Source organism: Parus major, chromosome 2, assembly GCF_001522545.3.
Source record: "Parus major isolate Abel chromosome 2, Parus_major1.1, whole genome shotgun sequence".
NCBI classification, from domain to species: Eukaryota; Metazoa; Chordata; class Aves; order Passeriformes; family Paridae; genus Parus; species Parus major.
The window spans coordinates 4,842,959-4,867,123 of NC_031769.1; the positions used below are offsets into that span (position 1 = coordinate 4,842,959).

The window sequence follows — 24,165 nt, forward strand, 5'->3', positions numbered from 1 at the left end:
AATTATCATTAGCCTGAAGCCAGCATGCAACTAAACTGAACAAAACAAGCCTTCATTTTATATTTGAAACAAAATATAAGCACGTTTCAAATTTGTATTAGGAGATACCTTAAATCAGCCTTTTTGCACTGCTGTAAAAAAAAATGCTTCCCAATGTGAGTAACAATCAGGCTCACGACACTTGCTTGTAAATAAGTTTATGACACCTGATGAGATACATCCCAAAGCCCTGAGGGATTTGTCTGATGTAGGTGCCAACCCTCTCTCTAAGGTATTTGAAATGTTCTGGCAGTCAGGTGAAGTCCCAGGTAACTGGGAAAAGGGAAGCATTTTGTGTCCATCTTTAAAGAAGGTAGAAAGGAGGCTGCTGGAGCTCCCACCCTGTCAGCCTTCCCTCTGTGGCTGGGGACATCACAGGACAGATCCTCCTGGAAGCTGTAATGTGGCACACAGGGGTCAGGGAGGGGACTCGGAACAGCCAGCACGGCTTCTCCGAGGGCAAGTTCTGCCTGACCACCCAGTGGCTTTCTGTGATGGAGTGACCACATTTGTGGACAAGAGAAGGGCTCTGGATGTCATTTCTGTAAAGCCTTGACATGGTCCCCTACAACATCCTCCTCTCTGAACTGGAGAGAGATGGATTCAGGGGGTGGAGTGCTTGGTGAATAAGGAATTGTTGTGGTTTCACCCCATCCAAAGCCCCTCAGAGCCATTTGTTCATTTGCTCCCCCACCAGTGGGATCAGGGATAGAATCAGAAGGGTAAAAGCTGGAAAACTTGTGGGTTGAGTTAAAGACAGTCTAATAGAGAAAGCAAAAGCCATGCACACAAGCAAGGAAAACCAAAACATTAATTCCCTGCTTCCCCTTGGGCAGGTGTTCAGCCATCTCCAAGAGAGAGGGACCTCCATCATGTGGAACAGTGACTTGGAAAGACAAATGCTGATGTTCCCCCCTTCATCCTTCTTCCCTCCACTTTTTCCCAGGCATGGTCTGGAGTATCCCTTTGGTAAGTTTGGGTCACCTGTCCTGGCTGTGTCTCCTCCCAACCTCCCGTGCAGCTCCTGCCTCCTCTGCCAGTGTGGCAGTAGGAAAAGCAGGCTCTGTGTAATCCTTGCACAGCAATAACAAAAACACCTCCATATAGTTTTTTTACAAGTTGCATTCTTGACATGTTGAAGTTTAGACTTTAATCATACAGGGAGGTACAGTTGGAAATAGGTGTGAAACCAAATATCTCAACCTTTGCTAGGGTTCTTGGTGTTTCTCATTTCAAGGTTGTATTTGGAGGCCCATGCAATAAAAGGTGAGACTTCATGAACTGTGTTAACGAGACTGCATCAGAAATGCTGGAAGTCTTTCAGAGATTGTAACAGCAGTATTTTGCTCCTAGCATCTGACTCTGGAGAAATGTAAAATGCTTCAAAAATACTGTTTTTCAGAACACTAAGAAGAAACAGATGGAATAACTTGAACTTCAGACACTGAGATCATTTTCAGACTTCAGTGTACATTAGGTCATTAGGCAGAAAGCTACTTTGTGTAACAGTGCATTTAATGTGTACTTACCATAAAAGCTATTTCCTGCTGTTCTGTAAAGTCAATTAGCTATTTACCAAATACCAAATTTCATGTCTGTCGATTTCTTATTTCATTGTGCAGCATGAAAAAAGGGAAATGGCAATCATGCAAATTACTGTCTTGATAAATACAGCATATCTCTTACACTCTTGGATTCTTTCCTAAGAGAGATGGAGTTGCATATTTTGTTTATCTCACAGATAATTTGTAGATTTTGTATATTACTTTGTGTATTGTTTTGGTTTTACTGTATAATATTTTGTTATTCTCTGTTCCAAGTGTAACAAAGCAGATGTATTTCTGCATTTCCCCACCCTTTTTTTTTCTTTTTTTTTTTCTTGAATTCCCCTATTACTTTTGTTCTTGTTCTGGGGTTATGATATTTTATAAGACATTCCTGGAATCTTGTCTGCATCTTGAAATTAGTCAACCTCAAAATTAAGGGGAATCCTGAGGCTTCTGGCCAGCAGCTGAATTAGTTCAGCCCACCAAGGATGCATTTGAGTTTGCATTGTAATAAATGTGTGTGCATTACTTAGAGATGACTCTTAATGTGATATTCCAGAGGTTATACTGCTTCCCAAATTGTGGGCACTGCACTCCCTGTATGCCAGTTTAAAGACAGGAAGGAGAATTGCAATTTTTCTGAAGTTGCAGTTGGAATAAACAGAAAACTCTCCATATAATTTTCATTGAAAGTGTCTCCAATGCAAATCCTTGAATTACCAGGGAGTTTAAAATTTTATTGCTGAGAAGTGAAGTACCTTTTTAACATGAATTTGTAAGAAATATAATTTATGAGCTGTTAGGATCAGAGTTAGCAGCTGTTACACTGCTCAAGATCTGTGTTATAATGAATTATTGCCCTACAAAATTCTGCTGTGAATTCCTTGTGTACATAAAGCAAGGCAGGAATGCAAAATCAAAGGTCTGCTGATACTATCAGACAATAATGCTTTTGAGTATTTGAGAAGGCCACAAGTGCTCACAAGTTGTTTCAGTAGAAAATAATCCATCCTGTTAAATACTGGTGCCATTTTACTGGTCTACATTTGACTACTTTTAACTTCAACTTGAAGAGCCATCCATTATCAAAGGTCTCATTCATCTGCAAGTCTTTATGATTTTCTGTTGGGAAATTCTGTCTGTCATGCAATTACTTGTTCAGGTTTGCAACATTTAAACAGTTCCTCCTCATTAATGGAACTTTCTGATTTTTACCTCTAAAGTTACTTGGAAAACTTTTTCCTTGCATATTGTAAGAAGGCAAAAATAACATCTGATTTTTGTCAATAAAAGCTTTTTGCTGTGATTATGATTTGTATTTATTTTCATTATGTCCAGAAGAGACAACCTCTATTCCTATGGTGCAGCTATCTTTAACAAAACTCAAAATCTCCCTGTGCTCCCTCTGACATGATTTCCATTCCCTGCTCTCCAGAGTCTGAGATTTTGCTTTCAGGAGAGTATTTTTGTGTCTGTGTTCATACTTTGCTGTTATGTGCACAGCTGAATTTTCTGTGCTTTGTGGGGTTTTCTGAGTGAAAAGTGATTTGCATTTGCTGATTCTAATGGAGGATCATTGGCATCGCTGTGTTTGTCTCAGACTCACTTGTGGTTGGTGCTGGCTAATGGACAGTGAACCATAACCATAACCTCTGTAATTAACAGTCATGATTTGTCTCTTTGAGAATCTTGACCTAAATTAAAACTCTCAAAAAGACACTTTATATCAAATTCAATGGCATTTTTTTGTCAGTGGATGACATGATCTAGTTATGGATTGTATGATTTTGTTTTGCAGGAGCTATTTCTTGAAAATATGAAATATCTTTCCAGACTCAAGCAATTTTCCTTCCAACTGTTGTGGCTAAAGTTACTGGATGTTTTTAGCCTACAAGTAAAGTGGTGTTGATTTTTATATCAAATTTTTGATAAATGCATTTATTTTTTCTCTGTAAATCACTTCTTTCCTCAAACTTTCTGTGCTTATATGAATCATACAAAGAGAACGTTGGAGAGCTCAGTACTCAAATTTCAGGATTAGATTTACAGATACATCAACTGATGGCAATGACTTGTTTTTTTGAAATTCTTGTTCCATTCCCTCTTGTATCCATCTGGTATCTTGTGTCCAGCTTATAATTTTAGCCAGTTTGAGACCCAGTCTTAATAATACAGATGCATCTTGGAGGGTAATGTAGTGAGAAAGAGATTTTTGATGATCTCAGTCATTTCAGGTGTCCCACATCAGGGGTTCCTGGTCGGTGAGTTATTGAGGGGAAGTCTCAGACAGGAAAAGGAGGTAAACCATACTGAATTTGTTAGGATCTTAAATAACTGTCCCATTCCTAAAAATGAGAAAAATAGGAAGAGAGACCTTGCCTGAACCCTTCTCCCTCTGAAACAGGGGCACAGGTGGTGTGTTGGGTGTCCCATTGAACAGGAGACACATTTCTGGGATTGTACCATGGAACATTTCTCAGTAGGTGGAAGCTAGTGGAGGAGGTGGCTGGATGGAATCTGAGGATAAGAGGGTCACACAGTGTACATGAATTGTTAGATGCCTCGATATCTTTCATGACTGCATTTCTGATCCATAATTTAAAGTCGCAACTGATGTTTAAAGTTATGGCACAGTTACAAGATACATTTAATTATGCAAAAATCTGGTTTTTTCAGCTCTTGACATCTGTACACTCTTAGTCATTAAACTAATGGTGGTGTGCTAATGCTACCAACAAGAAATATTTGTCTTGTGTTCTGGCAATAAAAAGGAAAAAGAAAAGTACTGTACTTTGCAGTTAATGGAGGAAACAGATCCACGTCAAGAGCATGGTGAATAAATTAACAGTAATTTCTGTAATGAATTTAATTTTAGTAATTTATATAATGAACATTATCTTTTTGTTGTTAAACATCAGCTTTTTTATTTCCCTCCTCCTATTTACACGGGAATAATGAATGAAAAAGGGAAGAAGACAGTGTTGTTACTCTCAGGCTGGTTTTCTGCCCTCTCCCCACTGTAAGAAACTGCCTTCCTAATGGCAGAAAGGAAATTTTCCACTGTAGCACAAGTAATTGTCTAAGTGTTTTGTGGTTAGCTGCAAGTCCTGAACTGCTGAAGATAATAAAAACTTATTCTCTGAGCTCTTGCTTTTTGGATTTTAAACATTACAGTGTGCAGTAGGAGTGCAATTCTTTTTGCTGTGTTGAGGTCTGTGTTTATCCCCTGTGCCCAATTTTCCACAGGGACAGATGGATGGAGAAGATACAGCAGAATAAATATGTGCAGGTAGGGATCTTTATTTCATTTAGTGGTATTATCTAGTACAGCATTGTAAATGTAGCAGTTGTAGTGCCTTTATAGAGTGATGCTTGAGTGATCTTTAAAATTCTGCTCTCCTAATTGAACTTGTCTTGAGAACATAATCTTGCTTTCTAGAAAAATAACTTACACTGGAACTTAAAATGTCCTGTTGCTGCTTGCACCACCAGAACACTTAGAGTTTTATTTCTTTTAAAACCATCTGCAGTTGTATCTATGCAGAAATATGTTTAATCACTGTTTCTTTGTGTGCATTAGTGCTGTCAGGCTTTTAAGGACAGTGTAGTTCCTTCAGTAGAATTCTTCTAGAAAAACCCAGAGTAACTCTCTTATCATCAGGAAGGATGATAAGAAAGATTTATGTTCTACTTAATAAAGAAAAGAAATTTCAAACAGTAATGGGTTCTGTTGATGTAATTAAGAGAAATAGCTGTACTTAGCATTAGGGCTCCCCATGAATGTGGGTGTGTGTTAGTGTCCAACACCTGTTGCTAGCAGGCTTTATAATTCACTTTTTTAAAAAAAATAAATATAAGTAATTTCAGATATGAGGATAAATGCTGTTATTTTCATTTTGCTCAAACAAGGTTTGTATGTTTAATGGAGGTTATGGCATGTGCTATTGAATTTATTTTGTTCTCTGGTCTGATGTATAACAGATAGCATATTTGAATTTCAGATTTTGTCTCTAAAAGATATAATGAACATACGTCAGATCCTGGGAATAATAAAAAGCGGAAATTAACAAATGAAAAAATAGTAATATATACTCTAATTTCTAACTAAAAGCCTTTAATGAAAGGAAAATTTTGTGCCAATATTTAATGCATGTCAGCATGGTTAAAAGCTTGGAATGAAATATGAAATATGAAACCTTTTTCTTTCTTACTATTGTACACCTTTATTTGCAATTGAACAAAAATCCATCTTTGCTTTTAATAAATGTAGCTATGATTTCAGCAGAAAGAAAATAATTGATTAATATTTAGGGAATTATTCTTCAAAAGTATCACCCAAGTACTTTTCCCTTTCTTACAGTGCTTTCAGTGAGAGCACAAAATTTCATTTACTGTTTTCAGAAAAGCAACCAAGCTCCTCCCTCCATCCCTCCCACAGGCATCCCGCTACAAAGAAAACTTTCTGCATGGGAGCTGGCTCAGGAGAAATGATGTTGTTGGGAATGGAAAGGTGAAGGTGAGAAAACCAAGACTTTCTGTCTCCTTGGAGATAACAGTCAGCCAACATTACCTTGAGAAATCAGTGTGAAGCCTTTTTCATTTTGAAGGGGATATTGTAAGTATTTAGTTTTTGCTAAATATTTGTATACTATGAGAAAACTCACTTGCTGATTATCTTAATTTGATCAAAATTTTGGGGATATATGTATAAAAGTGTGTGTGTGTCTTTATATAAATAAAATATGTGCAGACATGTTTCAAAGTATTAGATGTGGTTTTATTTTAGGTACAGGGAACATCTATGTAAGAAAATCTGTCATTAATGTAAGAACACTACATTGCTATAAACATGTAGCTCTTCCTATAATTTACATGTGTCAGCAAAACATTTTACTGAGCATTGATATATTTATCATATTAATTACTATTATTTCTTTTCCTATTAATTATTATTATATTAATTACTGTCTTCTGTGTCTTGTTGTATCACCTCATGCAGAGTATTCCTCAAATTTTCTTTAGTACTATCTAATCTAAGTTACACTGAACTTGACATACTAAAATTTCTTTACCTATACAAGTCTGGAAAGTTTTTCTCACAAAAATACTGGTGAGTGATTTTTTTTCAGGATGTTTAAATAATGCACAGTCTAGACCATTACATAGACTTCTGATTTTGGAAGTAAAGAGTGAGTATATTATATTAATTATATATTATAATATTATATCATATATCATATATCATATATCATATATCATATATCATATGTCATATATCTTATGTCATATGTCATATGTCATATGTCATATAATATCATTAAATAATTTCATATTGATATTGTGAATAAATGTCTATTACCTGTGTTAAAAATCAAACCAAACAACACCAAAAAAAACCAGATGGTAGATATTTATCCAACTAATCCAAACACAAACTTTTCCTTAAGATGGGGTGATGAGTGAGAAGTGGAGAGTGGGGGACAAAGTGCTGGGTGGAAGAAATGGCCTTGTATTTTAGAAACAGCAGGAGTCCTCTAAAGTCCAAGCTGGATTTTACTAAGGACTAAAATCTGTTAGATTATTCACCATCACTTACAGTTAAACAGAAGAAAATGGTGATCAGCAACAGAACTTTTTTTCTGCTTATTGGAACTGAGTAGGTGATAGCAGGAGCTTTTGATAAGATACAGAACAGAGAACAGGGAGTTTCTGTCCTGTTTCATAAGGTGTTGCTTTGAGCTGCTTTTTCACTTTTTTTTTTCTAATTTCATGTGAAGAGGTGAACACATCTTTATTCTTTATTCCCGTGGGAAAGACTATACTAAATGCACACTAAAACCAAACTAGCAGTTACTTTATCCTTTATTTTTTTTCTAGATCCAGGTGCTCATAGGAAATATTCATTGGGTGGTCCTTGACAAGGGAGTTGATAGAAGTAATTTGGCACTCAGAATTGGTTATAATCCATGCTAAAATTAGATTGAAATACAAATAAGGACATTTTTTATATTTATGTTCCTACTAATTTTCCTATTTTGAGAAACATCTCATAAATGCCCCTTACTGACTTTGATAGCATTTTACTGAGCAGTTTTATCAGTTTCAATCCTACTTTTGTGGATTCTGGTCAATAGTTTAATGGCTATTACCTCGCTGCATTTAAAAAAAAACTCTGTGCTTTTAGGGAGCTGAAAAAAGTCCTGAAATTCATACAAGTGGAGCCAAATCAAGGAGTTGTATATAAGGCTTGAATTTGTATTTTGCTTTTCAATCTAAAATTCTAAATTTTTTAGTTATCATCTCTAGCAATTAGTCATTACCCCAGCAAGAATTTTGTAATTCATGTCTCTGAAACATTGTATTAATAGGCTAATTTTTGACACTGATTTGCTATTCTAGAAAATTGTCCAAAAACCCTTGTCTTAAGAAATTTTAGAGAAATTTTAGTAGTAAATTTTACTTTCCAGTGTCTGTTTCACTTAATAACACTTTGTTCATCCCTTTCTAGTCCCTTGCAGGTCATTTGTTCAGTAAATTTCATCAGTTTATCTGGAATTCCTTGGATTTTGACATAAAAATATTATGTGTCACTTTTGCAGTACCCTTAAGCCATGAAGACTAACCTCAAACAATGCCTAGCTTTGTACACTGAAAGCAATTCCTCTCAAGAGGAAACAAGAAATTTCCACTTTAATTTGAAAGAAAAAGTTGAATTTGGAGGTTTGCTTATGCATCCCTGATCCTGTAGAAAGTGGTACATTGGTAACTGAAGGTACCAGTGCATTTGTATCTGTTATTCATGGACTGATCTCTACTACAGGACCAGAGATATCAAAACCTGTTGTAGGATTTTCAACTCTTAATTTAGTTTAAATGCAAATTTCTTTCATTTGCTATACTGGAAATTAGCAGATTTAACTGAACTGTAGTCTTGCATCTGCCTCAGCAGCATATTGACATAATGACCTACAAGTTCTTTGTGTTAATTTGTAGTCATACACCCAAGTTTCTTCTCTAGTTTCTAGAATAAATCTCATGTTTAAGCTACTACTAAAAAAACTTTTTCTGCATCTTCACTCCCAGAATTGGTTACTGGGGAAACTTTTGTGACCCATGCAAAAATTGAAATTATTTCTCAGAATAATACTTTACCTTAGTGTCTTGCCTTAAAAACTCAACCGATTCAGCAGTATATGGTGAGGCGGCTGAGTTTAGCTGAGCTTCAGGAATTCCATGTAGTCATTCTCTCTTTTTAATATCATTTTACTCCTTTGTATTGGAAGGATTTTTCAGTCACATCTTTTTAGCTTCCTTTTTTCTAACCCGAGTCACAATCTATAAATACTTGGTAGTTAATCAAGGACCAAGTCTGTTGTTCCATGTGAGCACAAGTACATTTCTGGTACAGATCTGCTGAAGAAATCCTCTCATAAATGTCCATCAATGTTTGTCTAATTATTACTTCTGGTCACACTTGCTGAAAGGAATGTGTTGCATCTTTTTGCTCTTCATCAATGCTTTTGTCTCATTATTTTATTTTATTTTATTTTATTTTATTTTATTTTATTTTATTTTATTTTATTTTATTTTATTTTATTTTGCTCTGAAATCCTTAATACTAAAATGGTGTTTGTATTTGCTAAAACCATTTTCTTTTCTTCATTTATTTAAATTGATGTAGCTCCCTAAAAGTTGAGTTTCTCTGTTTTCCTTAAAACCTCTTTGAAGATAAAATTGATCTTCTTAGAATTATTAATTTCTTTTTAAAAAAATAACATCTTGGTTTTCAATTTATCTATTGAGCTTTCAATTAGAAATGGGTGTGTGTGGTTTGGCAAAGTAACAGTTATTTGGTTATATACTTCCATTACAAAATTTACCATTACCATGGTAAATCCTGATCTCTGAGTTGCAGTTCCTGATCAGCCCTTAACATGCTTGGCAAGTCCCAGAGGAAGAAAAAAAAAATCCCCCCAAGTCCCACAGACCTCATCAAAATCATTGCACAACCATTTTTGATTGCACATTTTTTAAAACATATCTGCATCTAAAGAGGAGAGCTGTAAGTGCAAGAGAGTATTGATTCTCTAACATGGTCCACATGTGAGCTCATGAGAAGTAGCGGCACAGCTGGACCTCAGCAATCAAAAATGCAGCGTGTTTTAAAGACTTGGCAGTGACCAAAAGTGTTTATTAAGTGGAAGTAATCAGTTTTGATGTGAGTCACAAAGGACAAATCATTCTGTAATGGGTCAAAATTTTCTTCATCTTCTGCGGATGGGAACTGGTGTCATGTAAATTGCTGTCATCTACAGTAGTGTGGTAAATTTGGGCATTAATAATTGAATACTTACAGTGGTTTGCCTTGTCACCTCAGTGCTTCTCATTGCCACCCTTTCCCTTTGTCAGGGATTTAAGCCTCAAGCAGAATAATTGAAAATGCAACTGGACAAAGCTTTGAGCCGAATTCAGTGTTGGCCTTACTCTGATGAGAAAGGAGGGGATGGATCTGATGATTCTTAGAAGTGGGACATGTGGAACTAAATTCTGCTTTTGGGAAGTACAGAGAAGTGGTAACTGAGATGCAAGGCTGCTAATACTTTAACCTACAGTGAGAAACAGTTAGATAATTGTCAGAGTTGTGACAGAGATGTGATTTTGACACTTCCAAGCTGGAAAGACAAAGGAAAAAGTATCTCTTCTGTAACCTGAATTGCACAGGGTAGATCCAGATTAAGTAGTTGATCTTGGTCTGTTTTTCATTACTCATTCTTCTAAATCAATGTACTTCTAGTTGGTTTTGCTTTATTTCCTGGGTGCCTCAAACACAGCAGGACCAGCTGGTCAGAGGAGGTGATTGTCTTGCTGTGTCCAGTGCTGGTGTGGCCTCATCTGGAGCACTGTGGACAGGTCTGGGCCCTGCAACTTGGGAAGAATGAGAAGGTCCTTGAGTGTATCCAGAGGAGGGCACCAAAGCTGGTGAAAGGGCAGGAAAGAATGCCCTGAGAGGAGCTGCTGAGGGCTTTGGGCTTGTCTTCTTTGGGGAAAAGGAGGCTGAGGGGTGTCCTCATGGCTCTCTAAAGATTCCTGAGGAGGGGAGGTAGAGAATAAGCTCTTCTCCCTGGGATCCAGTGACAGGACATATGGGAATGGTCCAAAGCCACACTGCAGGGGATTTATATTGGACACGTGGAAGCATTTCTTTGCCAAAAGGTGGTCAAACACTGGAACAGGCTTTCTAGATGGATGGTTGATGCCCCTGGCTTGTCAGTGTTTAAAAGGCACTTGGGCACTGTCCAAGGGCTCACAGTGGTCAGTCCTTAACTGGTCAGGCAGATGGGCTGGATGGTCATTATAGATTCTTTTTAATTGAAATACTCTACTCATATTCTACTCTATTCTATTCTATTTTATTCTATTTTGACATGGAGTTTCAGAGAAATAAAACATAATTTATCTAATATTATGTTATTTCTGATATTTTCTAATTGTCAAGAGCTTTCTTTCTCAAGTTACCTCTAGTGCTGGAAACAAACACTAAGAAGAGAAAAATGGATCCCTCATTTTGGGCATCAGAAACTAACAGATTTCGACGATTCACCCCTGAGTCCCTGGCAGCAATTGAGGAAAGAATTGCCAACAAAAAAAAGGAACAAGTCAATGTTAAAGGAAAGAATAAGGAGCAAGGAGTTGAAGAAAAGCGTAGTCCTCAACTTGACCTGAAAACCTGCAAAAAGTTGCCATCTCTGTATGGGGACATTCCTGCAGAGCTGGTTGGGGAACCCCTGGAGGATTTTGATCCATACTACAGTGATCACAAGGTTAAAACTACCCAAAGCATTTTTTTATTATTATTTTTGCCTGCTGAAATCTTAAGGGATAGTAAAAGCTCTATTCAGGAGTGGCTGGGGTTTGATTGTTCTATAGACAGACCTTTGAACGTTACTGATAACTTCTAGGGGGAGTTCTAAGGTACATTATGGAATGAAGAAGTATTTTAAGTTCCAGTCAAGAATCAAAATTAATTATGAAAACATGGCATGTGATTGGTACATTTAATAGTAAATATGTTCTGGGATTAATGATGCTTTGTTTTCCAGAGCAATTTCTCTGATGCCTGTGGGGCTGAGCTCCCTGTTGTATAAACAGTGCCTGTCCAACAATCAGTCACGCTGGAATTGCAGATGCTTTCATTGAGTTACAAACACTGTACAAATGGAGACACATTTGAGATATTTCCATTACTTGGTGTAGCAAACCCATGTATTTTTAAATACTTAAATTAAATTACTACTGTCAAGGAAGACTCGATCTGAAGACCAGAAGGTTCCAACCAGTCCTAGTTGCTGTTTTAATGTATGCCAGCAAGGTAGTGGAGTGTAAAAATTTTATCAGAGAACATACTTTAGACTTTGGTCTTCCAGATAGATTTATCTCAAAGTAATTAAAGTGATCCTATTGATGAGGAGGAACTAAGGCTGATTGAGTTGAGAAACTGTGTTTTTCATTCCAGAGATTTAATTTCTACTATATGGCAAAAGTACTGAGCTACATGGATCTTAAGGTAGCTTAGAGGGAATTTGCAGTGTTATGTGACAATACAGAGATATATTAAAATTTTTGCTTTGACCATCTAGGATTTTGGCAGTGCTACACAATGTGTACCTTGTAAATAATCTCTTGTAGCCTATAAATCTGTCCAAGAGTAAGATATTAAGACCATTGTTACAGTCCTAGAGTAGTAATGTAATTACTTAAGATTACTTGCTCTTCATATTCATTCCCATTACGACTTCTTCCTCTCAGGCAATAATGAACTTCTGCAGGGCTGCTGTCTTTCCTTCAAAATGTGTATAACCAGGTCACAGCTCCAAGCAGGAATAAAGAAAAGCTTTATTCCTACCTGTAGTTAGATATAGCTCTAGATGCAGACTTGAAAAACTGAACATATAATTTTTGCAGAAATTTTAAATTCATTTAAATGTTTCATATATATGAATCCTTTTTTTTTATAGACTTTTATGGTGATAAGTAAAAGGAGGACTATTTTCCGGTTTACTGCCGCACCTGCCTTGTTTATATTTGGTCCTTTTAATCCAGTCAGAAAAACAGCAATTAAAATTCTGATACATTCATATCCTTTCATTGGTTTCCCTGATTTTAATCTTAAAATATTCTGTGCCATTTCATGTCATTCTGTTCCTCTGTTTCTGCTTTTTCTACTTTTATTTGGAATTATTAGTGGAAATAGGTCTTTTTAGGTGAAAATATCTGAACATGTCAAACATGTTATGTCCCACTAGTGTCCTAACTTCCAAAACTGTCTCCACATGCAAATAATTCATTTTTATATTTAAAACATGTATTTTACCCAGCTGAAAAGGTTTGGTCTTGGTGGGGGATTCTTGGGATGGTCCTGTGTAAGGATGGGAATTGGATTTCAGTGATCCTTGTGGGTCCCTTCCAACTCAGGATAATTGGTGATTCTGTTATAAGTTTCTTTGGAAAACACATGAAAAGTTCTGAGCATATTCAAATGAAAAATAATTATTTGAATGCTTGTGTGGTTTTTGTGTGTGGAAATCAGCAACTTGCATGAGCTTCATTGTTTATAATGTAGCATTTTTTTCCTTAACTTACTATTCACATTTTTCCTTTGCATTATTACATGTACTGTGCTACTCAATTGTTTGGCTATGACTATCCCCCAGCTTCTTTCAGAAGTCTTCTGGCCTGAGTAAGTACCTCAATGACCACTATTTTGCCAAGGATGCTAACCTGCAGGACTGAAAAATTGAAATAACGCGGTGATCTAATTCTGGGGCTTGAAAATTCTCAGATAGACCTCTGAGTTAGGCTGAGGATTGTTATTATAACTCACAATCTTTTGTGGAGCTCCAGTGCCTTTTAGAGGCTCTCACCATATGCCCTTTTTTCCCTGTGTTGCTTAATTTTGCCATCTGGTGTAACAGAGGTGGTTGACCCATTTTTCCTTTTGAGGATTAAATCTTTTTGAGAGATTGTGCAGCAGAATTTGAACTTAATATCTCTCATTTTACAGCAATAACCTGGATGTCTGTTATAGTTGCATCATACAAAAGCTATAAAGGAATAAATATTCATTCTGTTCTTTCCTCTGTTTCCTGGTGACTCTTCCACTAGCAAGCCATTTATTGGTCATGTTTTGCTTCCTTTTGTACTTGTGCACTGTATCCAGTGTAACTTGAATTAATATTATAGAGTTAAGGCTGGAAAATGTGCCTGGAGCCTCAGAAGTTCTGTAATTTTAATTCCTTTCATTTTGGGGTAAACATGGTGATAACTTAATTTTCTGTAGGATTTCATTCACTTATAGTGTATTTGTCAGAATAAATATATAAAGTGTGCAAACTTTACAGGCTGAAATAAATCTTTGTTGTTATTGTTCTGCCAAAATGGTGAGGCTTTGAAATTTTCCAGCCTGCTTTAGAACATAAACACAGTCTTAAAAATGCTTCCTAAGGAAATGTGAGCTATTCTTCATCCATCAATAGTATCATGTGCTTATGTGAAGGTTTGTGTTTGTAGATTTACATGGAAAATTTACTAAAATTCAAGAAGATATCTTGTCCCCATGATGCTTCTTAAAGTTATGTAACCTGTCCTATTTTGCTTCACATTTTCTACCTTCATCTCCAAGCAGGGACTAAATCAGAGACAAGATAGAAATGTGCCTGAATGTGTATCCGTTTCTTTAATATTTTTATTTCTATAACTTTAATATACACTTTCCTCCTCAGACATGTTTTCACTGCCATATATACTACTGAAATATTGATTAAAATAGTAGCAAGAGGATTTGTTTGTAATGAATTTACTTTTCTTCGAGATCCATGGAACTGCTTGGATTTTTCTATTATTATTGTAATGTAAGTAAAATTCAGTTTTCTTTTACACTCAGGGGACAAAAACACAGGGAAAATACTGTTTGGTGTTGCTGAAATTCTTTACAGTTGTTGGCATCCTCCCTTCTAAACAGTGCTTGAATCACAATTTGCATGTCTGCAATGAAAATAACAGACTTTAAAGTAAGACCTAAACAAGAAGCTTAGAACTGTATGATTATTCTCAATTTAGTCTATATTTGAATTTTGTCAGGAGGTAATTGCATAAACAGCCCAAACCAAGCCAGCCTCTTGATGTTGCCTCAGATGAAACTCATTTGAGAAGGGTCCAAAATGGGTCACAAAGTGTTGAATGACTTGGTGGTAAATAACAGATGAAATCCCAGTGTCAAGTGATGCTCAAGGAAGAGCACACCTTGCTTTACATACAAATTCATGGGCTCTGAAATAGCCTTCACTTGTTGGGAAGATGATGTTGGAGTTTAAACAGACAGATTTGTAAAAACACCACTCCAGCATGCAGTCATGGTCAGAGAAAGAGGTAGAAAATGAAGACATCGTGGGTAAGAAGTAAATGAGCAGAACACACATTATTTCTTTCTGTACCCTGTATTTTAATTTAGGACTTTGTGTAGTTTTGTTCCTCACATACCAACAGATGTCAGAATTAAAAAAGATACAGTGAATATATATATCTGTAATTCCACATACCAAAAGACTAAATAGAGTAAAAGTCACATGAAAAAACAATTGCAGAGCAGGAACTCAATTGGGGTATTCAGCACAGAGACAAGAAGAGAATAAATAGTATTTTTTTCCTACAAGCAGAGCTAAAGGCAGCAAATGAAGTTGTCATGTGGCAGAATAAAAAAGAAGGGAGTAGTTTGTAACACTACATGTAGATTTTTTCTCATTTGTAAATAATAGGTTATATCTACACAGGTGACATCACACACATCTATATGTATATGAACAATTATTCTTATGGGTAATAATAGACTGCTAAGGAGCTTGAATATTGTTGATCATCAGCATTTATCACTAGATAGTTACTGATAGTTACAACTATCACAAGACAGTCCAACAGCTGCATGAAAAATTTAATTTATGGTCCTTTTTCCCTACCTGCACCCCTAATTAATTACTGTTCAACTTCACAATACAGTACCTCCACATGTTTTTTTCCATATCTTACAGTAGAAAGAAAAAGAAAACTATTTAGAAATTAGCTCAACTGCTAACTCAAGTGTAATTATTGCTTAAGGTACTTGATAATTATTCAATCTTACAGACTAGGCAAAGCCAATGTACTCTGATCTGCTGATGACAAAGTCATGCTTTGAGGGGGAGGTTGCCTTTCCAACCATTGTTGTCTCAGATTTTGTTATTGAGATATATTTTTTAAGGAATTCTGTTACCAGTTATGACCTTGTCATGAGATGAGTCACAATTCATGTCCTTTCTGACATGAAAGAAGAAAATTTGGGGTAACCTGTTAAAGTGCTGCATAGACTATGTAATGCTTTAAAACACTGCTTTGATGACACTTTCTAATTGTTGAAATATTAAAATTGAAACAAGTTGCAATACTCAAGTTCTCATTGACTGTTAAAGGTTAGAAAGACCCATGTGGTACAGAATAAACACATTATAAATCTACTCTTGCTCAATTTCCTTCTCCTGAAGTGTGTATTTGTATTGAGGTAGCTGCAACATGTACTTTCATGAGTGGAGCCTCAGTGTAAGAGTGTGGTTATGACATTGCCAGTTTTATATTTTTTTCTATATATTATTTTTATATATTATTTTTATTAATATTTATTTATTTGACATTTTGATGGATAAACTCTTCCAAAGTTAAAGCATCTAAATCAACACTAAGTAGGAGCTTACTGTATTTCTTTTCAGAGGCACTGCTCCAAAGCCCCATTACTTTATATCCATGCCTAGAAATGGACTTAGATTCCTAATTTTAGGCATGTATCTTAGGACATAGTTGACCTGTTTATTTTCTGAAGTCTATTCATTACTACTTGCTCCATCAGCAAATGCTTTGAAAAGCTCCATCTTTGTCATTCAGTTGAGTGTGGGTTAATTTTTCAGGTACATTACTATATTTCACAATGTTGGCAATGTTTCAGTTCTTCGAACTTTCAGAGTACTGAGGACTTTGAAAGCGATTTCAGTAATACCAGGTAAGGAACAACACATCTTACTGATTTTCTCCCTGCTTCACCAGAATATAAATTCTAATTCCACTCCTGTTCTTGTCTTCCAGTTCTCTGGTCACTTTTTGTGACCCCAAGGAATCCCAAGGTGTGACTGTTTTGCATTCTCAGCAGTACCCTAACACAATTTTTTAAATCATCTTTCCTTCAAATGGTTTTGATAAAGGCAAATTTATATTCTGCATTTTTTAATCCCATCACTGATGTACATTTTTATTTAGCCCAGTGCCTTTGTCTCTTTAATTTGTCTTCCTGGAGCAGACCACCATATATAATATGTTGCCTTAATATATCTGAACCACCATATTTCTAATTTCATGTTCTTTCTCACTAGCTTAACTGTCTCTGGTTTATTTCCCAGAATGCTGATTTCACTATTTGAGAGAGTTTCATTTATTTCCTTACTTACCACAGCCACTGGATTGTGTGTAATACTTTCAACAGTATGTTGCATATGCATAAAATCCAGATATTCAATACTTTTGTAAGTCTTATCCTTCATTAAGGTACCAAAGAATGATTTCAGAGTCCAACTGCAAAAATTTACTTGAAAATCTATAAATTACTTTATATCTCCTGGTCATAATATATATTAACTTTATAATTTCCATGTAATTTCAAATCTTTTTAATTTTGCTATGAAATTATAGCAGGAAGAAACATTGATGGTGTTTAATTTTAATGTCAAAGCCACACATCAATACTTTGTCTTTAACAAACTTGCAGCTGTTGTGTCTTGTCATAGAGGAACATCTTTGCATTCCTTTTCTCACTTTCCCTGTTATTGGATCTTATTTTCCTAGGTCTGAAAGTCATCGTCAATTCCCTTGTTGAGTCTGTTAAGAAGCTCGTGGATGTGTTGATCCTGACTGTATTTTGCTTGAGTGTATTTGCACTGATAGGCCTCCAGCTTTTTATGGGCAATTTAAAATCCAAATGTGTCCTCAAGGGAACTCACTACAATGAATCATTTTGTAAGGATCCCAAGATATATGTACCAAATGATCAAGGTAAATATTTTCTTTGCTCCCTTTACATAATCTGTGTATCTTCCTATGTATGTATTGATTTTTCAGAGATGTTAAAATATCATTGTATGTACTTCTGCAAAACAAGATTTGTTCTTCCATTTGCGTAAGTAATAGTATGAAGTCTCTGGGACAACTGAATATAAGATTAGTGAATCTTGGATTTGGAGAAGGATCAGCATTCTGTGGGATAGAAGGGACTGAGTTTTCTGTAAGCATTTTCTTCTTTATCTGTGCATTGCACAGAGATCTTAGTTTAGGGGTACTGCACAAAGAATGATCTTTTTCATTATTTACTCTGTATTTCATGGATTTTGTCTACTTCTCATAGAGATTCTTATTTTTACAAAAGATCAAGTAAAATCTTACATTGTTAGTTGTGCAGCAAATTGTTGCTATTTATTTTATATTTGATTTTAATTAAATAAATCAAATAGTTATTACATTTAATTAAATATATAATATATTTAATTTATTTTATTGTTACTATGTATTTTATATTGTCAGAGAGACAGATCCACTGAGAATCAGTCCTGTATGTCCCTTTTTGGAAAAGGATCTTTCACAGAGGTTTGATCCAGCAGAGTGTTTAAAAAGTGCAGTAATGTTTGGTTTACTGTCAGAAAGCTGTAGAAATAGAAAACTTCTGATTTCATGATTCCTTGATTTTTTATTTTTTTTTCATTAGACAAATGCTCCAGATTAAAAGACTCTTCTGAAATATTGCTCTGTGGGTACACTGGAGAACCCGAGTAAGTGAACAAAGCAGTTTCAGTACTTTCTTAATTTTTCCTTCAGATGCACTGTGACTTTATTTTTGCTCTAAAGGAATGGTGATGATTTTTCAGGAGAAGGAAATGGATCAGTGGGTGTGTTATTAAATTAAAAGCCAGATATTTCACACCAGAAAAACAATGAAGTACAAGGATGCAGCCAGTTTTATCTGTACTTTGTTTCTAACCACTGTGAGTATAATGGTAAGGTAGAATGATATAAATGAGGAGGAGAATAGATCACTGAAGACTTTTTAGATGTTGATAAACTCTCCTCACCTTGGTGAATTATTTAAAAGTAAAGGTATTTCCATTTTACCCCTCTCTGTGTATTTATTTGGACATATCCTACATCAGTGAGAGTTTTTGTCCAGTCCCAAACTAAGTTTCTGTCTAGTTTTCTTTACTAGACAAATGGTTTTCTGGGATGATCAGACATGAATCAGCCCTTCTGGCAGGAATATTTTGAGGAATAATGAAACCTCATTTCAGACAAACTGAACAAATCTTAAATTGTTGCTGTGTATTGAATACTTTCAGGTTCAATTGAATCTCCACATAAGTGTTGTTTAACATTTCTTTTGTGGTTAGTAAAGAGTGTCCAGCAAACTACACCTGTCAGAAGACTGGGAACAATCCTGACTTTGGTTATACAAGTTTTGATCATTTTGGCTGGGCCTTCCTCTCTGTGTTCCGTCTCATGACCCAGGACTACTGGGAGCGTCTCTACAGACAAGTGGGTGCTTTTTTTACCTGCTGGAATGCCTTGAGTTGTGCAGAGCTTTGTGTCCACTAGAAAAGTCTGTATTGGTTTTAACAATATTGACATCAATTTTCTTTTAAAATCAATGTAAGTATTAAGGAAGTAGAATCAAGTGACTGATCTGTAACACCTTCTGCAAGTGACATTGAATGGGAGCAATCCTGCTGTGAATGCTCACAGTTTTGTTGGAGAACACCCTCAGGTCAGTGGTTAAGAGCTAAATGAGAGTTAAATATTTTTATATAACCATCCAAGGATTGGGATATGGAGCAGATCCAGCCAGGGAGCTCTCTGCTACTGCAGGGAATGTGAAGATTTGTCACATTCTCTTTTCCTTTTCCTTTTAAGCACTAACTCCTCACCAAAACCTTTGGCTCAACATACACTCTTTCATTTTTGACAACATGGTACTGAAACAATTGGAGCCTTTGTGTTTTTATTCTGAGAGTTGAATGTAACTTCTCAATTCTTTGTTGTTTTTTTTAAAAAATGATGTAAAAATAACTGTAGAGAGCTTCCTGGATTCCTTACTTCTATCCAGTGCCTTTTCCAGACAGGAACTTTATGCCTTCTTCTGTACCTTTCATACTGATCCATTTTAACTCTTTTTTTCATCAGCCTTTATTACCTGGGACTTTTTAAAATTGGTGCAATGTCTTTTGCCATTTGAAAGTCATGCAATTTTTGGTTTTTAATGTCTCAGAGCTGAATTTTGAACCCTCCCTCTGCTATCACTAAAAAAAAAAAATAAGATAATCACTCTAAATATAGCCTTTGATTCTGTAATTAAACGTCTTCTACAATTGTATAGATAATGCTAGCTTTCATCTTTATTACTGAGTTTCATTAATTTCTTCCACAGTCACCTGTTTATGTCTTTACAGATGAAATTGTCTTCTTATAGCTAAAACTCTGATGATCATTTGCCTGATCTGCTAGAGGATATTCAATTTAATTTTAATAATGGGATTTTTTAATTATTTTCTGTAGTATGTGACATTTTTATGTATAACTTAGACCAGAAGCAGATCTTGTTTTTCATTGAAAACACTGCAGTACATTAACCTTTTGTATTGCATAGGAAAATAAATTGTTGAAAGTTGTTTTGAAATTGCTTTGTAAATGTTAGTTTGTTAAGAATTTATTCCCACCTTTACCTTTTCCTCACAGACCATCCGTACATCTGGAATATCCAGTGTCTTTTTTTTTATGGCTGTCATCTTCTTCTGCTCATTTTATCTCTTCAATCTGATCTTGGCTGTGGTAACTATGGCATATGAAGAGGAAAATAGAGCTACTCATGCTGAAACAGTGGCAAAGGAAAAACTGCTTCAGGATGCCAAACAAATTATAGAGAAGGAACAGGTTTGTAAGTTAACATATATAATCTGTAGTTCCTTTTGTTTTCTTCTGTTTGTGAATTAGGGAAATAATGTTTTGAATTAAACATGGGCTTATTACAATACTTGCTGATACTTCATTTTCTTTATGTCTTTACAAATGCATATTTGTGTGTAAATATATGTTTAAATACATAAACATTTCTGTGATATAAGAAACCATCATTAATCCAAATTAAAACAAACTAAGTTTTAGGATTTGCAGACCTGACATTGTACAGGAATGACTTTCTGGCAAGAAAGCAACTTTTATGGTGCTGCATGAGTGCTGCCCTATTGTACAGTACCATTATTGCTGTGCCCAAAATTCCTTTCTCTGGGTATCTTCCTGATATTACTGCAGGAAGGAAGCATGAGTGGACACATTTTACATTCTACCTTAAATAAAAGATACCCCTGATCTACTGCTAGCAGTCAGAAAAGTCAGACTTGTAAGAGGACAAACAAATACTCTCTAGCAACTATCAAATTTCATCATTAAAGTGTAAGGCATCACCATTTTACCAAGTTCCTCCCCTACAGCTGTTGAGCATCCTGTAATGTTTCTCTGCCTGACATTCCACCTTGCCAGGCTCTGCTTAGGCTTTTCTTCCTTCTGTTTTTCTTTTTTCTTCTTTCTATTTTTTTTCAACAGGATTAGGACTTAGGAAAATTTAACATTTTTGTATTTAGTTTGAGCCCTTAGTCTTCTGCTGTGTTGGATTCAAGGTCCTTTTCAAAGCAAGAAAAGGAAAGTAAAAGGATAAGACATAATACTTCATAAATCAGATACAAAAGACAGCATTTCAAATGACAAGGGCAGATTTTATTTACAGTAGCTCACAGGTAACCCCACTTTGTCTTTCAGAATTGTGAATAGCATTTTCTACTCCTGTCTTTTTATGTCAGTTTAACATTTGAAATTAGAATTGTCTAGTGCAAATAATTGTCAGTGAAAGGGATTGTCAGTGCAAATAATTCAGATGGCATAATAATTACATGTATATGATCCTAGTCCATGCATTGGTATTTACCTTGAATTAACAGACATTTGTCTGTTTTGCTTTTCCTGTTATAGATGCTGGCTGTGGAAGAAAGCAGTAAGGCCTTGCATGGTGGATCTGAAATGCCAGTTGCTGACTTGAAAAATTCAGAAGGAAAAGAGAGTAATAAAAAAACACCTACTTCAAGGCAAAACTTGATTTTAGATGACCAGGAAAATGAGGAGAAAATATTTCATTCACAGCCTGATCACTGCCAAAAGAAGCTTGTAAGTATTTGAAATAGAAAATGCATTCATTAGATTTGCATATGATATGACAATTTAAGGATGAGATTTTGGCAGGGAGCCAGCACTACCTGCACCTGAAGGGAAGTTGGAAGTGGCTATCAGTGGTACATTTATGGCACATCATAGACCAGTGCTCTGCCAGCTGTGGTAAGATCTGTCAACATCCCTGTTTGTGCTGCAGAAATAAATGTATAAAATTCTCAAGTTTTCTAATTTCCCCAAAGACCTAACTATTTTTTTAAATTTTATTTTTAAATTAATATTCTTTTCTACAGACAGCTAATTCTCTGACCTAAATATTTAGGATGGGGTTTAGTTCAGTATGAAGACTTTTGATCTTAGGGAATCTTAGTGATTCACTTGCTGACTTTAAGCATCTGGTGCCAGTTTAGATGCTCTTGAATATGTTGGATATCCTAGATATCCTTGATATCTGTGGCACATCTTCCAGCACTTTGTGGGTATTCTCATAAACATTACAGCATCTCAAATGTTGCTAAATTCCTAGATTCAGGCAAATGGATTGTTTCCAAGGTTTGAATTTTTTGAGGTTTTTAGGTTTGTAAAATGTGTTTTAGGTTCTAAACTCCCAGAGTGAAGTGGAGATTTAATTTTTTAGATGACAAATTGATCTGACAAATTAGCACTGTTATCCTAGCAGATTTAGAGCTTTCCTAGTGTTTTACTTGGCTTTCACCTCCTCTAAGGAAGGGCACAGATGTTGTGTGCCATGTCTGCTACTGTGGATTCCTCAGCTACCAAATGTCTCAATGGACCATCTCTAATGGCTTCAGAAACATTTATTTATGTGAATCAAGCTTATCAGAAACATGTGTCCCATATACTGGGATTTTAAATGCGTTGCACATGAGGATAAATTAAACATTGGATATCTAAATATTAGGCTGAATCTCACACATATTGTTTCATATCTTGGTTACAGAAGTTATTCCTCACTCCTCTGCTGACCACTCAGTTTTAAGTCCATTAAGAAACTTCTATTAAGACCTGTTTTTCTCACTTTCTTAATTTTGGAGATTTTTTTTCCACAGTATCTTTGCCACTGACAAAATACTGTATCTTCTAGGAGACCATCCCAACTTTACTCTTTCTCTGGCTCTTTGTAAACATCTTCATTTATATGCCTATATTTAGATATTTTAATCTTGAGCTGAAACTTTCAAAATAATTCCCAGGCAATTATCCATATTACTTAATTATTTTCAACAATATCTAAAAAGAAAGTTTCTAATGCCTTTATACTTTCATCTCAAGACAGATTCTCTTTTGCTTCTGAGAGAACATCAGGGTTGTTCCACCAATCTCACTGAAAATGGAAGTTTTCCTATAGCAGTGCTAAGAGAAATAATGTTTCAACTTCCATCTGTTTGAAAAGTATCCTTGAAGAGGAATATTTCTCAGACATATAATCTGAGCTAAAATTGATTAAATTCTCATTCTGACAGTCACCATGGTCAGAATTTCTTCTAAATTCCATAATCCTAACTATAATAAATTATATATTTGAGCTGAAGGAATCAAAATCACCCATTTGGCAGCAACTGCCACCTGTCATCTCCTTTAGTAAAGCATTTGCTTCTTGTAGTGTCATTAATGTTTCCCCTGCTGTGTTAAGAATATAATTCAATTTTGTGACCTAGTTTGGTTCTGCTACACTTTAAGGAAGTTCTGTGTCACAGCCCATGGTAGTGTTTTATTGTACCTATTCAGAAAAAAATAGCTTTTTGTAATAGCTGTCATATCTACTGTAAGTATAAAAATAATTTTTTATGGCTGATTATCCCTATTTAACTTTTTTCTTCTAAGTCTGTGACTGTGTTACAGGAGATGTATGAGACAGGAGATAAATTTGGATTATTTGCTAGACCTCACTTCTGCAAGGCTACAAAGTCTGCACAGATGGATGCCAAGTGTAATCTGGATTTTTATATCTCAGAAATAACATCCTCAGACCTTTCCAAATTCGCTTCCTTTCTCTGTGTCCAGGGAAGAACAAAGTTCTGAATATCTCTAGGAAAACCTGATCCAAACTGTGTGAGCTGTTCCAATGCAGATTTTTATCTTTAGTCAAATAAGTATAATCTGCAACAAACCTGGCAGTTTATTTCATGTTAGACAACTATGGGGTAGTAGAAGCTCTGCTGAGGACTCCTCAAACCATGTCTTCTCTTCTTTCATCATAAAAAGAGGCTGAAGGTGCTAAGTCAAAGAC

General features: G+C 35.5%; 1 protein-coding gene across 1 annotated transcript in view; it reads left to right on the forward strand.

Moving 5' to 3' along the window:
• Positions 1–11,061: 11,061 nt before the first annotated feature.
• The window catches only part of LOC107200876 (sodium channel protein type 5 subunit alpha-like), a 33,407-nt gene continuing 20,303 nt past the window's right edge, over positions 11,062–24,165 (forward strand). Inside the window, exons 1-10 of the mRNA XM_033512232.1 lie at positions 11,062–11,407; positions 12,602–12,734; positions 13,308–13,323; positions 14,366–14,494; positions 16,574–16,665; positions 17,502–17,708; positions 18,415–18,478; positions 19,091–19,235; positions 20,433–20,627; positions 21,720–21,911. Of these exons, the coding sequence (XP_033368123.1) occupies positions 11,138–11,407; positions 12,602–12,734; positions 13,308–13,323; positions 14,366–14,494; positions 16,574–16,665; positions 17,502–17,708; positions 18,415–18,478; positions 19,091–19,235; positions 20,433–20,627; positions 21,720–21,911 (1,443 nt within the window). The 5' untranslated portion in view covers positions 11,062–11,137. The remainder of the gene's footprint in view (positions 11,408–12,601; positions 12,735–13,307; positions 13,324–14,365; positions 14,495–16,573; positions 16,666–17,501; positions 17,709–18,414; positions 18,479–19,090; positions 19,236–20,432; positions 20,628–21,719; positions 21,912–24,165) is intronic.